Here is a 17,058-nt window from a genome sequence, read left to right as displayed (position 1 = left end):
TCTCAACCCCGCATCCCAGCGAACGTTTCAGCAATACGATTCTTTAGTTTACCATCGAATCATACACTGTTGCCCAAATGTTTGCGAACTCAATCTTCATAGACACAACGCAAAATTATAACATATACGTGTACTTGTTTCATTGGTAATTCTACTCTTTCATGTACAAGGATTACTTAGGTATGGAGGAAAAAATTGCATATTGGAAATAATTCTTCTGCAATTTTTTCTGTTTCTTACCAAATTCTTAATAAACTACAATAATGTTTATTCCGTTGAAAATTCGTAGATAATTCGTAGATAATTTTAGATAACAACGAGTTAAGAAAGATCATGCATTCTCGATGAAATTAAAATTACCTAGTCAAGGCAAAACATTAGGTTTTCTCCACTATGAAGGTTCCAATGCACGGTAAATATTAATAGATGTTTCTCGAGTTCTTGTTTGGTATCCATTTTAGGAACTCATCAGCTTTCTTCGTATTTAATATTTCACGTAAAATTGCAAGAGCGTTAACTGGTGTAACTGTTAAGGACGCCAACCGACCGTTTCTCGCCATATTGGGAATTTTCTTCAATAAAATCTTCAACTTTCTTTACCATTCCTCGGTCGTTTGCTTTCTTTTGGTCTACCGCTGTGCGAATAATCTTCTAACGATTTACCCAAAGAGTTTCGCCTACTCGGAAACCGTGGAAAATGATGGTATCCTTCATACATCTTCGCCAAGTCCTGATGAATCTCAGTGACATTAATTCCTTCGAAGCATTTTATTGCACTATGAACTTTTCGAAATTTTTTTTAGCGACTATCTACTGTGCATATCGTTCAACTTTTATTGTAAACTTCGTTTTCTCAGTTAGGGGATGAAAAACCGTGCGTGATGTTAGAAGTAACGTATAATAAAAATCTCAAGACAGTAAAAATATAATGTAAAAATAATTTCTATTTATTTTTTAAATTGTGTTGCTCTCCAAGATGACAATTTTCATTCAGTTATCATACCAGTTAAAAATTGTTCAACTTCTTGACACGTACGTCTAATATAAAACGTCGAAGTCCTTCGAGACCAAAATGGCCGACCAACGAAGCGTCGCAGAAAAGTTTGGAAAGCAACAATGGGCTCAAGAATGTCCAACAAGGGTCCCCAGACGATTCGTCCACGGTTTCGTTCGCAGGCCACCCGCACGGGCTCGTTTCTTCTTCCCCCCAATCGAATTTCTCTCTTTTTTTCAAAGTGAAACGTAGTACAGGACCCGCCGTGTGCTTGTTACTCGCGGTCATCCGTGTCTACCGATCGATTCTCTATATATTCGCTTTAGTCGACCGCGATTATATCTCAATAACCTTATTTCACTCCGATCGGACACGGACACGGACACGTCAATGGTCTTGGGTGAAATTTAAGCTCGAATTTCACGAGGTTTCACGCTCGAGTTATTCGGGGGGCCTCGATGTGCGGTGAATCGACGGACAGTAAAACCGAGCCGGTCGTAATTACGAGAACCCTGTCCCTCGATTAAGATAATTAGCGAAACGGTGGAAAGAAAACCGTTCGATCGGTGTCGGTTCCTCGGTTTCGATCGTCATCGCGATAACTTCGCTGTTACGTCTGCGTGCATTCTTCGGTTTCCGGGTGAACTTTACGACAAATTTTTTTTAAGTTTAATACTCTCAGGAATCCCTCGATTCATTAATTCCTGAAGGTTCCCGTTACTCGAGGACAGTAGTTGTAAGAAAATGCTCCTAAAAATCTGCGGAAAATGAGCTTTGTAAGGTCGCGTGACACGAACTTTTCGCGTCGACGCTTAATTTTGATTAACGATACTGCGTTAAGGAGCCGTTCGACGCTCCTGGGTACTCGTGCACGTTCCATGGGGTCTGTTATTAACCCGAAACCATGCAGGAACTGGCCTTTGTAGAAAGCGGGGGTCGAGCAATCTGGCATCGACGTCGCAAAATCATCGACTTTAATATTCTTGGTCGACAAACTTTTCTATACGTTTTCTAGGTACTGCATTTATAGGAAATTTAAAAATGTAAGAAATATGTAAATTAAGGTAAATCCGCAGTCTAGAGATGAGAAACAGTTTCCTTTCCAGGGTTCACCATTCGCGTTGCTTCAACTTTCCTCTTTCTTCATGGCACAGTTTTATGTTATATTTTCACTGTTTTGAAATTTTTTCTTTTGGGCATTTTCTATAATAAATTCTTATATTGTCATATTATTATACAGAGTTTTCATCCCTTAACTGACGAATTAAAATTTAAATGATACAATAGATAGACGTTAAAAGAAATTTCGAAAAGTTCCTTTTCACATCGAAATCAAGATAGATAATAATTTTGCTGACAAAACAAAGGGTAGAACAAATATAGAACATAGAAATAGAAGATTGCTGAAAGAAATTTAAAAAGAAATTGTTTTCGCGCCAAACTGAAGGTAAACAATAATTTCATTGGAAGTCAACAAAGAAGAGCGTCGATTTTAATTCATATTTGGTGCACCCCAAGTCGCAGGGAGTCCGGAGAAATTATATTTACCTGCCATAGACCCACGTAAAGCGTGCTTGCATCTGTTTTCTTGCGTAGTTTCTTTATGATTTACGAACGAGTCCTCGACGACGCTCTCTGCCGTTTCCTAACGCGATTCATTCGGCTTCGACGGTCTCCAGGCGACACACTGGAGCACCCATGTATAAATTACGCGCGGGCCAATTAACATTGTCGCCGGACGAGTGGACGCCTCGCGAACCGGACTGGATACCACCTAGGCGCGGGGGTGGGCAGATTAATTGAGACCTTCCTCCCCCCCTCGGGTCGCGGCCACGTCGAAAGCGTGCTCCTGGGAACCCGTTGCAAGGAATTAATTCCGCGCGTAAATTGTACGATCGTCGTCGGCCTATCCCTTTTTACTCCTCCGCGATAGCGTTCCGAATCGTTCCCATAATTTCGTTCCCAACGACAGTCGACCGGGGGAAAAATTCACGCGGCGAACTCGGAGAATCTTAAATTTCGCAGGAAGCGAACGAGAAACACTTTGACTCGTTCAGCGACGATTTTACGCCTTGGTTCGCGGCGCTGCGAGGCCGTAACTCAATGTGCGTTCAAGTTTGGCGCCGTAATCGGGCTCGTTATCTAATTCCAATGGCCGATAAAATTCACCGTTACCTGTAGGCTGCGTTAATCCGTAAAAAGTTTCGTCCGTGAATCGCGGACCAGGTCGGCCGGTTGCGCGGGAAACGCAATATCCACGCAACGAATTTCCGATTATGGCCGAGTTTATCGGTTTAGTGAAATTTGCAGCCGATATTAAAATTGATACGAGAGGATAGGAAAGTAAAATTGAGCGAAATAGTTCTATGACGTAATGAAATTATTATAATTGTTAGATGAAGTCACGATCATCTAATAACCAAAGACGATTTTATTAAGATTCTGTGTTTCTATTTGAGTAAATAATCCCAAAATTCTATCAGATTTCTGTAATTTAATAAGAAATTAATGGCGTGTTGGTCTTTGCATATTTTTGGTTTCATAGTCGCTTGAACTGGGCGCGCTAGGCTCTTCAGAGCGTTTCCTTAAAACGTTCACGATGGATAGAGACTCGTGTATTCTGTTTACCGTGCGTTCCTCGAGTTCAGGAAATGCCTAACCGTTGAACGTCTCAGGCGACACGGTGGAAAGATGATCCCGGCGTACGCAACACCGGCAGCTCCTCTCGGCGTTCGCGATTACACGATATTTCATTGTCTCGTTGAGCATTGTTGCGCAATTATCCGCGGCTGTACACCCTTTTAGCGAGAGTGGTTGCGCAATGTCGTGTACACAGTTACCGGTGTACCCATTTATAAACCCCCGTTGCGGGCCGCATTGACGATCGGTAACTTCTCGTTACCGCGACTACTGTGGCCTACGAGCGGCCGTCTCTTAACGGGTTTCCGTACACAGAACTCTGCGCACTTATGTCGCGTACACACGCATCTCTCACCCACGGTTCCGGCGGTGCAGTGATTTAACGCCGCCGAGACGGAATCGCGTAATGTGCCACGGTCGCCGGAACACGCCGATTTCACGTGTCACACGGGGTACGGTGCCGCTCCCAGAAAGAAGATTTTCTCCCAACTATGCCACGGGGATGATAGTTACTCCAAACCATCGTCTCACGATGAATTGAAGATTCCAGTTCGTAGTATACGATGCAATTTTGAGATGGGAGGTCTCGATCTAGCGTCTGTTGTCTTCGGGGAACTCCTATCGCGCATGCGCGAGTGGAAAGCTGCGTACTAGCGCTGCGTAGAGGCGTACTTTTCACGCGTCTCGACACGAGGGCACACAGTGTTCTAAAACCGCCGTTTGGCTGCGAAAAACTAACCTAGAAGTGAACAGATCATCGTAGAAAGGTTGTATTATTGATTATTACAACGCTAGGATACTATTTTCTTTATAAATTAGAAATATTTATAGTAGAAAGTGGAATTGTTTGTATCTTGCTGAAATTGATATGGTTAGAGAGCTAATTGAATTATATAAATATTATTTCTCAAGAGTTCTAATATCAAATTTGGATTTATTATTGTTAAAAGCTCTTTCCTGCAACATTGAATGAGAGGATCGATGTATTTTTATTGTAATAACGACAATGTGCTTATTATGAATTACTCAAAATTGGAACAGGCTCGTGAGTCGATAATCGTTATTCTGTTATGTCTATGCAGGGCGTTTCATTCGAGATTTCCAGTTTAAAGAGTGTGGTACAATTTTGAGATATCAGACAGCAATCTAGAACTCATAATTCTTCCAACACCATAAGTACGCGTTCGCGTGTGCGAAGTTATTACACTTACTTTTCTTGCACGTAATTCCTGCAATGCAATGATTTAGTGCTATTGTAACGAAACAAGACCATTTCACATATTACAGTGTACATTACGATCGCAGAAGAAAAATGACTTGTAATAAAATCGTTCAAGAATAATCGTCACTTTAGAATAGTATGTTCCGATGTTGAAGGACGCGATTTCCGGATAGGAAGATCTTGCAAATGGGCCATTTATAAAATTTCAAATGTAAAAAACCTGTCGATTACTTAAATACTTTACTAATACATCCAAAAGAAAACAAGAAAGCAAAGAAGGGAATGGTGTCGGTAGGGGTTGAAATTAACGTAATACAATATTTACACTTTTATCATTTAAGAAATACCACTCATCTCGAGTTCAAATATTTTTATTAAGAAGATAGCGCCATCCAAAAAGCTGTACTGGTTAACAATGTCTTCGCGCGATGTTTTGATCGTGGTTTTTAGTTCGTAGTGCATCATTCACCGACTCTGGCAGTGTGCCTGGGCGCACAGAACGTTGTATACTATTTAATGCCGCGCATATATGCATTCCTTGCATACGGTTCCAGCGATACAGTGATTAATCGCGACTACGACGGAACTCGTCGATATCGTGTATCATGCAATATATTCTTGGGCCGAGTAGGAAGATGTCTTTTAAGTAATCGCGCATGAATGATCGTTACTTTGCTGTCCTGACGTGATATTTTAATCGCGGTTTCGAGATACGTTCGGAGAAAGAGATAGGAATTCGAACTCTGATCTTTAGGTGTCTGGCATAATCAATTGAGCCATCCGGATCACCTCTAATCCTTACGACTTAAATATTTGCTACTTACAATCTGCAGAGGGTGCTTAACGCGACTGGGAGAAGCTGTGTTTTTGATACAATTAGGGGCAGACATAAATTAGGCAAAAAATGGGGTTGCATATTGGTGCAGTAACAGAGTGCAATTGTACTATGTAATTTTTCGGTTGATACAGATTATTTGTAGTTTTCGTTCAAGTATGAGTGTTTACTCGAAAGAAGTAGAAGATACAGAAATATCTTTATCGTCAGTTATTGTCAAACGTATGGAATGCTTAAAATGTTCCACAAAGAAGACAACCTCCTTACATGTACATATTGTTATATGCAATTTTATGCACAATACCTTTTGAAAACCCGCATAAAATGGAAATTCTACTATGGATCAATATGAACCTTCGTCTGTCGTGTTCCTCTCTAACCGTGCATGCGAGTTTTGTTTTATCGAAGAAGGCAGAATATCTCGTGAAGTATTCACTTTTATACGTAGAATAACTCAATGAATCTAATCCTGAAAGAAAGATTATATAATTACTCGAAAGTAACACAAGGATGTAGAATACATCACAAAAATTTGCCTAATAACACTCTTTTCCTATTTCTAACCGTTTTAAAAATACAGCTCCACCAAGTTCTGAGATTCTTCTAAGAAACAAGTATGAAGGTTATTTTTTAAAATTCTAGAGGGAAGAAAAATCGTTAAAATCGGTGGAAGACACCGATGAACTTCAGCCACTCGAATAGCTATTTTTGGGGGAAAGCGCGCATCTCGTCGGAGAGAAAGGGCACCGTTGTACGTTCTATCCGTTTTCTTCTCACAATAAACTGCCACAGCCGTTTAATATTCTTTCGTTATTTTTTCCACCGTGTCGGCATAGCGGGAGGAAAGGCGAAGACGATGCTCGAACGAAACTTTCCCTCTTGATGGGTTCGGAGAAGAGGGAACCGGCCGGGGAGACACGCGCTTTGAATGAGCTGCTTGCCTCGAAAGATTAGCTTCGACTCGCTCCCACGCCTCATCTCGCTATCGCATCATCGCGGAGATTCAATCTCGCCGCTTCCAGACTCCTCGAACGATAAAACCCAGCCGGTCGCGCTGTCGATCCGCGCGGAGCGCGAAACGCTTGGCCGCAAAAACATGCAAACTCTGTTAGGCAGACTTATTAAGGAAGAGATATTCGTTCCTAGTTTCCGCGTTTTACATTGAATACTCACCGCCGACGTCGGTGAATTGATGTCCCCGCGGACGAGCCAGCTTATCGATTTAGACGCAGAAGACGCGTAAATCAGGGGAAATATGAACGGAACCGCGAGATAACTGGGCATCCCGATGCATTCGCCAAGCGACGTTGAACGATGATGACGTTAAACGCGGGACGATTTTTAAACGACGCGCGAAAAGTCCATTGGCCACTCTGAGCGATCATCTGAGTCTTCAGGCTATTGTCCACTTTCCTCCTCGAGAGTCTCTTGAAATTAACCCATAGACTATCAACAACTCCAACTCCAAGCCACTTCTGTAGGGCACAGTAGACAAATTTTAATTCGTCAATTGTAATCTATTAATGGATTCTTTAAATCGACGTCTGATTTTTCAAAGCAAAATAATCGGCTCAGATCGTTTAATTGGTCCCAGCACTGTCCACACAATTATTATAAACAACCCTAACATAGTTCAATCTTTATCAAATTTTCCAATGGATTCCCAAATATGGTACTCAAATGTTTTAAATATTATAGCGAGTGTGTCCTGTTAAAGACAAGCGTGGACATTGTGAGCGTGCAAAATTCAGGCGCGGTTACCATTTTGCGGTATTATTGTTCGAAACGATAGCAACAACGAGCTACCCAAGGGCTCCCGTGGGGGTTAAAACGGCGACCCGAATGACGCTAATCCTCGCGTGTGAAGAGGACAGTGAACCAGCGCGGATGCACGGGTCCGTAACTCAGCCGCGTGACTCACGTTCGCAGGATCAGAGCATCGTTGTATTTCAGAATGCAGGAAACCAGGAAGTCGGTGTGCATTATGAAATCGGAGATATTACGCGGGGAAGTTGTATTCACGGGGATCTTATGGGCACGGTACGGGAAGGTGCTGCTGAAGCGTAGCGTAAAATATCATCGTTATGCACCGCTCGAGGTTAATATTAGCCGCGGCGCCGTCCGCGATATTTACTATAAGCCCCATTGTTTTATGCGGCGCTGAACCCCGTTGGACAGCCGCTGATACAGTTGTACGCGCCGCACCTCCGCCGCTACTTACTGCGGAACTCAATTCTTGCGAAATGGAATTGAATGACCGCTCACCGCGTCGCTCGCGTTCACCTTCGATCCGCCATTTTCAACCGTCGATACTTGCGAATTAATCGGTCTCTGCTTTCACAAAACAAATTCTTGTTAACGAGCATCTCTGTCACTTGGCTACCTTGGGAAGAGAGGAATCAAACGTCAGTAACTAGAGCAGGCATAGTCGAACTCATTTTTACTCGAAAGATAACTTATTTGCTACCATGTGGTGTGACACAGACTTTATAATACCCCGTGTCACCCCCCGTACTCGCTACCAGAGGGCTACGCTCTTAACTCTCTTCCAAGGCTTGACGGATCCCTCTGTTCGACCGACTATCTAATATTTCAGCGTCCTTCCTACGATCTTTCTCAGTTCGTCCACCAGCAGAAGCAGCTCCACGATATTTCAAATCCTCTACAACTCGATTTTTCTGTCACAGGTGATACCGGTGGAGCGTCGGGTGCCCGAGAAAGAGGAGACCTGGACGCTGGCCCCGGACCAGCAGGACCCATGCACGTTCTTCGAGGATGTAGCTAAATCCAAAGCACCCCAGGACGTCGAGAGCACAAGAATCCCAGCGGACGGGGTGCCAGGCGAGAGCAACGAACAATCAGAAAGTGGTACCCTGCCCCGTAGCCAAGAGACCAGAAAGAGCAAGACGAAGAAGGTGAAAAGCTATCTGAGAAAATGCAAGGGTGCGCTGTCCAAGGGCGACGAGGGTAGCTCGGAGAAGAAACGTCAAGAGCAGTGTGCCTCTTGGTACTTGGATGAGTCCCAAACGTCCAGACGCCAAGTGGACACCGACGTTCTGCTCGAGAAGCAAGAGGAGTTTGTAGACGAGAGGATCGCGGAAGTGGATCTAGCGCCTCTGGTGTCGCAGGAGATCGATGACAATGAGATCGCGAGAGAGGATCCTTTGGCGGATCCTGCGAAGAGCAACGCTCAGGATGAGACTCCCGACGAGGCTCTCGCGAGGCTGCTGGACGAGGATCGCAGAAACGACCTAAGGAGAAGTCGGACGTCTCTGTACGAGGACGCCAGCGACTCCGTCAACGACCAATGCCAGGTCGACGAGAGCTCTAAGGTGGGAAACGACGTGGTTTCTCTCGAGACGCTAACCACGGAAGACTCGAACCTGAACAAGTGCGACTCCAGCGACACTTTGATAGCCGAAGCCGCAGAATCGACGCCCGCGCCAGTGCCAGAGTGTTCGGTGGTTGGAGAAGAAGTGGTAGCTGAACAGAGGAAAGAGGAGGAGGACGATGACCAGGCGGATGGCGAAACGTTGCAGGCCCTCTCGCTTCTCGGGGTGAGTAGATCTTTATTGAAGGTTGATTATAGTGATGATTCGTAAAATGAACTTAAGACGTGATTCGTTAATTGAACGTTTCTATTCCTCGTAATTTGGAGAATCCTCAGTGTTTGTATCTTTTAGTAATATGAACTAGTTCAAAGAGGTAGTGTAAGAGGTGGCTATTGTATTTAATAGAATAAATTATAAACACTATATTATTAATAATAACACTGTATATAGGAACGAATTGAATGCCCAAATGATCCAAAACCAGAGAATAGGAACGTCAATATACATAGACATATTTTTTTTTTGGTCACTTCTAAACAAGTTTACCCATCACTGTCATAAGGGGGTGAGGAGTCGACAAGGGTTTTTGGTAGTTGCAGTGGAATAGTTCTTTGTTTTTGAGTAGGTGTTTAATTTGGAGGAGTTTGAAGACCCCGAGACACATTTAAACGTTTCCAAAAACCTGCGGCGTATTCGAATTTCACGAAAAGGTGCACTTATGGCGTGGAACGACTCTACTCATAACGCGAGATTTTCCCTCGATAGGGGGGCCCGATAACATCGATCTCCTCGCCGCCGTCTGTGCCAGTGGTATTGAATCTAACGGTACCCGCAACGAAGGTGTATAAAAGGAGCGTGCAGCGGCCATTTGAATACAAACCACAAACGGTTACCGCGCGCACGGTAGTAAAGCAAATTGCAACACACGTATACGGGCGTACACACACGCGTGGTGGCACGAGGAGGCGCGCACCGTGGTTAGTAATTTATGCCACCGGTCTTAATGCACTTGTACCGATGATTAAAACGTAATTTCCACGGATAGGAAGAAACGTAAGCGGTGTCTGGTTTTTTCTCGCCTACCCGCGTTTATGATTCACGACGCTCGGTTTACCGCCTGTTCCGTGATTTACGCGCCTCGATGTTGCAACGACCGGTATAACACTGCGTATGCACGGTTCCTGTGGGGGGTATTCCCGTCTCAAAGGGTGGAAATACGCGGGGTAGTTCGCGGCCATTCTGACTACTTTACAGAACCGGTGATTAAATTCTTAATTACTGCTAAGAAAACCGTGTACTTATAATTACTGCAAAGTGGTAATCAGCCCCTGAAAACGACGGTTTAAAAGTATACAATTTTAAGTTGAATTGCAAAATGATAGAGTAATCAGACACTGACAAATATACCATTGAATTTTATGAAAAATTGGAATCCATCTCCTGGTGAATAACTCTCGAATTTTTTTGATAAAGTCATTATTCTTCGAAACTGTAAAATCGTGTAGGGTCAGGTGTATTCGCTTGGAAACGAAAGATTCATTGTTTTATGCCAACGACAGAATCACGATTTTCTTCGGAAGAAAAATTGTTTTTCCCCGTTTCTCCGGGTGGAATCGTGCGCGTATCGCGTCGCGGACGTTTTCGAATTTTCCATCGCGTTGGTTGAGGTCCGTATTTTAAAGTGAAATTCAAAGGACGGCCTGGAGTCAGCAGGCAACACGGAAAAAGACTCGTCGTTATCAGTGAATTTATAAGGACCACGTGGTACGGGACACGCGAGGTCGTCCGTGTTCCTTCGATCGTTGTCTCTCGCTGAAATTCGCGTGGGCGTAACGCGGGTGAGATTGCCGTGAATTTGTCTCGTTTATCGATCATGCCTTATCGATGACAGTCTGCGAGGGAACATGACTCGTGGGATTCGAGGCTCGGTACGGCTTGTACATACGCGGAGTTACCGCGGGCCACGTGACAAACGACCGTCGCGTCGGTTTCGTTCAAGCGTTATGCGACGCCTATGCCGAAAGGCACGATATACGGCTGAACTTGCTCCAATGTTTATTTCACGCTGTACCAGAATGTGCAGCCACCTTTCGGTCATGATAGGAGAGAACAGTTGTATGCCCCGCGGCCAAACAAGTGTTCCGACTATAACTAAATCGTGCTTAATTATTGCACTTGAAACCGTGCACGACGAAAATTGAAAACTACATTTCGAATAACCGTAAATAACGGGCCCGTTCGTGATCGTCGTGTGTCACGGTTTATTTAATCGTTCGCGAAAGATTTATAGATTGAGGATATTATGGCGCTCGCGTGAACTCCGTGAGACGATGCATCGAAGGTGACAGCGAAAGTTCGGGACCGTTCTACGTACGCCTATGCATGTGCAGATTGCGTTCGGAAAACGTTTACTCCTGATTGGCAAAATTTTCTTATTTTATCGAAGTTAGTTCGAACAATTGATCTTAAAAAGTTAAGGAACTTGGTAAGTAGATGAATCAACCCTTTGCGCTCCAAGAATTCATTTTAGTAGAAGCAACTACTCGAAGGTAATTTCGTGGTGCCATTTTAAGGAATATTAAAATTGTTCTTTGTCCCGGAGAAACTTATAAATGTTTGTAATTTTAAATTTCTTCATCTATTTCGTTATGAAACCTTAAATCGCGTTCTGGTGGGTATCACGTATGTGGCGGCGCCACTGGAGCGCCAAGGGAGCGCCAAATTCAAACAGAATTAACAAAAACTTACAAAAGGAAACCTTAAATAGTGTTGCCAGCATAAAAAATTCGCGAATAGATTGGAAGGAAGACGATTTCTCAGGTGAAGATTTCCCAGGTGAATAAAATTGAGACGAACGCGGTTGTAGGCGAATCAGTGTACAATTAGTAGGAAATGGCGAGGCGCTTGGGGCACTTTCCTCTATTATTAGACGCCAGAAGAAGGTTCTTTCTGCGAAACACGAGCAGAGGCTGGTGGCCCGCGCAGGAAAACATACCCTCTCACCCAGATACCTACATAATGTCTCTCCGCGAGTAGAATAGTTCCGTTGTCGGCACGACTACCCCGGTTAGCTCAGGTTAGACTGGGTTCGTCGAGGTACTTGTTAAGGCGGACCCGTGGAGCCAGAGGTGTGTATGGGAATTGCAGGTCGTGCTCATTAATTATATCGGACGTGATCTATCTGGACCACAGTTGGTTGTACGGTTGCTCGGGAGTCCCCACGTGCAGTTTATAGGCGTCGTGAATCGACAGTCGAACGGCTTCGCCGGATTCTCGACGCGATGGAGACGTATCCTAAGCTTAGTATCTTTTTCATGTTGAATTGTTACCAAAAAAAAATTATAGCAGGAATTTAAGACGTTCACATTCCTGTCCTCAAACACACACGAAAGTCTCGAAATCCTTGCAAGAATCCTGCTTTTAATAATATTCGATGCAATTGGAAAATTCTATCTACCTATAACTCTAGTGGGAATTTGAACGTATAAGTAAAATTTCTACAAGAATTTTAGGCCCTGGGAATTTTCGAATTGCTTCGAATATTATTAAAAGCAAGAAATTTTGCAAGGATTTCGAGAACTTCGTACGTTTCGAGCACTTCGGTTATTTCAGGATCCCGAATGTTTTGAATGCCATAAAAGTCCTGAAAAGTCTTGAATATCTTCAACGACTCGAAAGTGTTAAATGTTATGAATATCACGAGTGTCTAGGAAGTTTCGTACGCTTCGAGGGTCTCGAATACCTTGCAACCTTCGTGTATCATAAAGTCAAGATTCGAATGTCTCGAATGGCTTGGGATCCTCGAGTAACTTAAATATCTTTGACTTTCTTCGGAAGTATTCAAACATCTGCCTTCGAAGGTTCGATGTTGCGTCAATCGGTATTAAGTGTCAGGAACCCCGAGGCTTCCATGTTGTTGAGTGTCGTTTCGAGTAGTGAGTTTTAAATCTGCCCGACACTCGGCGGTATATCATGCGTTGACACGAATATACTATCTCTACCATAAATTAATGTGATGGAGCCTTGTTGAAACGTTAATTACGCTCACTAGGATGAATAACGTATTACTGTCGTCAGAGTCATCTATCCGGTAGTTAATCACCATCCGGTTGTTGATCGTTCTCTTAAAATTGCCCATCGAAACAGAGTTTACCTTGCATTTCCAAACACTATCGTATTGTTACGATAATAAGCTCTAGTTAAAAGAAGTGGTACGCCGAGAATTATAATGCAAAGACTGTTGAAGATATACAGGGTGTTCGGCCACCCCTGGGAAAAATTTTAATCAAGGATTCCAGAGGCCAAAATAAGACGAAAATGAAGAATACCAATTTGTTGATGGAGGCTTCGTTAAAAAGTTATTAACCATAAATTCAAAAATTTCAAATCGTTCTGAAAAAATTATTTTCGGTTGCGGGGGTCAATTATAATCATTTTCGGTGAATAGACATACTCCCGAAATCTTACCCACTTTCGAGAAAAAAAATTCAGTACAGTCGGAACTTTAAACGTTAATAACTGTTTAACGAAGCCTTCATCAACAAATTGGTATTCTTGATTTTCGTCTTATTTTGGCCTCTAGAATCCCCCATTCAAATTTTTCCCAGGGGTGGCCGATCATCCTGTATAGAGCGTAACTGATGAAAGGTTAAAATACAACAGAGTTCAAAGGTTTCGATGCAACCTGAGATTTCGTACTTTTCCCATTTTCCCGCTAAGGTTCGATGTAGAAACCAAAGGGAAAGCTGTTCAAATCAACGTTTTGGAAACTTAGAAACGGAGAATTCCACGGACCTCGACTATCGACGTAGCGTTTTATGACCTGACCTGCAACGAAGTCCAGGTCACCGTGCGTCGTGTTTGCCAGGCAATTTCAATGTACTATCTTTCGCGAGTGCATCCGACGTCGCGGCGTAATGCACGTCCTAATTGGAATGTGGAGTTTCCCCGGCTATAAATGACTACGGACGCCGAGAGTCGCGAGGAAACGCGCACAAAGATAGTTAATGCGAGAAAAATGCCGAAGAAGTCGCGTCCTTATCGTATACCCCGGCTGCCTCGCGAATCTTGTACAAATTCTGAGCGCGCAACAAGCTTCGAGGAAAGCGTAAATGTATCCTGCGCGGGAAGAAAAGTCCCGGAAGTGACGACGAAGTTCATTCCACTTGTCTTCGGACGGATAGTGCCGTGGGGAAATATGCTAGGCGCGTACATGCGTACCACAGCCACAGGTAGGCGTTAGGCTCGCGGACTGGGTTAGGCCTTGATGGGCAAAATTTAATTCGAGCAATTAAACCAACGTATAGCAATTTATTCGATCGAACAGTTCAATATTCATTTAATCAGATATTTCATTAACTTATTCGTAAAAGGATGTCTTTTCTTAAGTACTTTAATCCTTCAGAGTCTGATACAGTGGTTCCTAAGTGTAATATTAATGTTCGATAGTTTATAACTTAGGTAAAATGCAATTTTGAGTGAACTAGTTGAGGCTACACTGGAAATTGGGCCCAGGGTTGTACACATTCGACGCGGTCATTGAGTGCGATTGCAGTGCCATGGGTTCACGTCCTACACTCGCCAACAGAGGGCTACGCTCAACGTGTACGTCTCTCACAAGCACTCGACATTTCCTTCTGTTATTTCACCCACTTCTTCTCACGATAATAAGTCCCATTACAGTATGAATAAACCTTGTAAATTTGATTACGAAAGTTATAATTTCTTTGCAAGAAAGGCGAAGATAAAAACTCATTTTACACTAAAGTATCCCCAAAATACATGTTTCAGCTTTTACCATATCCTGAACTCAGGCTTTGTAAGTTCTAACACTTGCAGTATATCTGGAGCCAGTTTTAGAGCGTCGGGTCTCGCACGTACGCATACACGGGGTGGTGTGTAAATCGTGGCAGAAACGCTACCCGATCATCAGTCGTGAAAGTGTAGCCGGGGAAAATTGATCGGGCGATTCGCGGTTCCGTTGCACGACACGCACGCCTGTCTTTTTCCATCCTCGTCTCTTTTCATACGCGCACGCATGCCTGGTCGGGGCCCGTTAGCCGCGCGTTGGATTATAGATTAAGCCGCGCCTCCGCGCGGAAAACGATAAGCGGAATACGGCGCGGGGATTTATTGTAATTGGCGGTAATGATGGTTTTACGCCCGGCGTTGCCACCATCGTCGCCATTAAACGGTCGTGTCAGCCGCCACGTTGCGTTCCGTTTCTGCATACTTACGATCACCGGGCCCGCACGCGTGTGCCCCGTCGAACCTGGGTCCGATCGCGACGAGAGAGCGCACCGTGACTCCGGGACACGTTTCCGCGATCGCTCCGTAAACTTCTTCTTCCTGGTCGCGATTACTCAATTACACTCTGCTATTCCGTTTTCCATTTTACGGAAGGTCGTTAGTACCGGTATATTCTGTGATACTTTTATGACTGATTTGTACCCGGGTAGCAGAGGAATATGTATCGTGAAACCTGAGACTCACAAATTGGGACGTGAGACACGGGTAACTCGGACTCGTGAAACTGAAACCGAATACCATTTTTTATTCTTGAAATTCGAGACGAGTGATCCCCGATTTGTGAGAGGAAGATGACTCGTGAAATTCGATACGAGTAACTTTGGATTCGTGAAACATGATACTGACGAGTCTGCACTCGTGAAACTTAATTGAGACAAGTTTGAAATTGTGAAATTTGTTACAGATGTCTTCGGCACTGTCGTCTGTGGGCTCGTGAAACTTGATACAGGCTCGTAAAACCGTGTATGGACGGTTTGGAACTCGTGAAATCTTGTATGGATGGGTTGTGTAATACGACCAGGGCTCAATAAGTTGTTTCTTAGATACTTTGGTATTGCAAATATGTATTGCAACCTCCTCTGTTTGTCACGACAAGAATTTTGAAGTTATAAAAATATATTCTTCTATTACTATTTACAATTAAAAATTCTTGTAACTTCGAAACTGATAATATTTAGATGTCACGTTTCGAAACATCCAGCATCAATCGTCTGGCCCACCCTAGAATTAGGGCTTGGCTGCTGCGTTAGTCAAAAGTCGCGTCACGGTGAGACGAGGGTTACCCATAGAACAGGTTCGCATCTTTGAAACGCCTCCATTAGAAAGGTACCGATTCATCTCGCGTTTCGTTCGTAAACCGCGCGCGTCTCGTCGTTTACCTTTTGCCAGAAAGAGAGATTGATTCTTACGACTTGCACGAGACCGCATCGTCGAGCCTAATAGGAAGCATTCGCAATTTGCATCATTTCGCCGGGACGGCGTGCCCGGATACCTTTCTAGTTTCTTTATTAGCATCGGTCCGACGCTGATTTAAATATGGAAGATATTGAATAAGCCCGGTTACGTACGGGGTACTCTCGAGTGTCCGGATAAAAGATCGTTTCTTCATTGAACCGTGGCGGGTCTGGTTGATCGCTAGTCGCCGATCGGATCGCGCAACGATCCGTTCGCGGAGAGAGACAACCCGGCGCGGGATTATTCCGCGTGACTTCCGATCGGAATATAGTTTAGCGGGCCATTCTTTTCTCCCGGGTGACTTTCGCCGCTCGACAGAGAGCAATTTCTTCCCGATGATCGGGGCCCCGAGGCACCGCGATAATAAGGTGTCAACGTTCACGGACCTCGGGCCCGTGTCAGACGATTTCCGGGTTATGCTCGTGCGAACCCAAACAACCGAAGCCGCTATTCGTTCGACTGGCAATTTCGACAAAGACGTTGCCGACCAACGAATCCGGAACGAGGTTAACACTCGAACGCCGCTTGGTGGGTCCTTTTAGACCCAGGTAGCGACCATTTTTCATTCATTCTTTTCCCCTATTTTCTAAAATTTTTCTGGTACTCATTATGGAACTGTTCATATTTTATTCTGTATTTTAAGAGCGAGGGTCTAATAAAATATTATTTCAATAAAACTCGAAAATATTTAGGACAAAATTAGGGCCATTGTGTCCTCTAACAAGTGGGTAAAACAAATATTCTACATTATTATAGGTTAAGAATCTAAATA

At 43.9% G+C, this 17,058-nt stretch overlaps 2 protein-coding genes across 6 annotated transcripts in view; one reads left to right on the top strand and one right to left on the bottom strand.

Moving 5' to 3' along the window:
• Window positions 1-17,058, top strand: part of LOC143342924 (uncharacterized) — a 432,164-nt gene that overhangs the window by 38,900 nt on the left and 376,206 nt on the right. For all 5 annotated transcript variants that reach the window (XM_076767255.1, XM_076767256.1, XM_076767254.1 and 2 more), the window contains exon 2: window positions 8,379-9,248. In XM_076767255.1, the coding sequence (XP_076623370.1) occupies window positions 8,379-9,248 (870 nt within the window). The remainder of the gene's footprint in view (window positions 1-8,378; window positions 9,249-17,058) is intronic.
• The window catches only part of LOC143342928 (uncharacterized), a 454,297-nt gene that overhangs the window by 299,829 nt on the left and 137,410 nt on the right, over window positions 1-17,058 (bottom strand). The window lies entirely within an intron of this gene.

This window comes from Colletes latitarsis, chromosome 6, assembly GCF_051014445.1.
Source record: "Colletes latitarsis isolate SP2378_abdomen chromosome 6, iyColLati1, whole genome shotgun sequence".
Lineage (NCBI taxonomy): Eukaryota > Metazoa > Arthropoda > Insecta > Hymenoptera > Colletidae > Colletes > Colletes latitarsis.
This window is presented reverse-complemented; position numbering and strand designations above follow the sequence as displayed.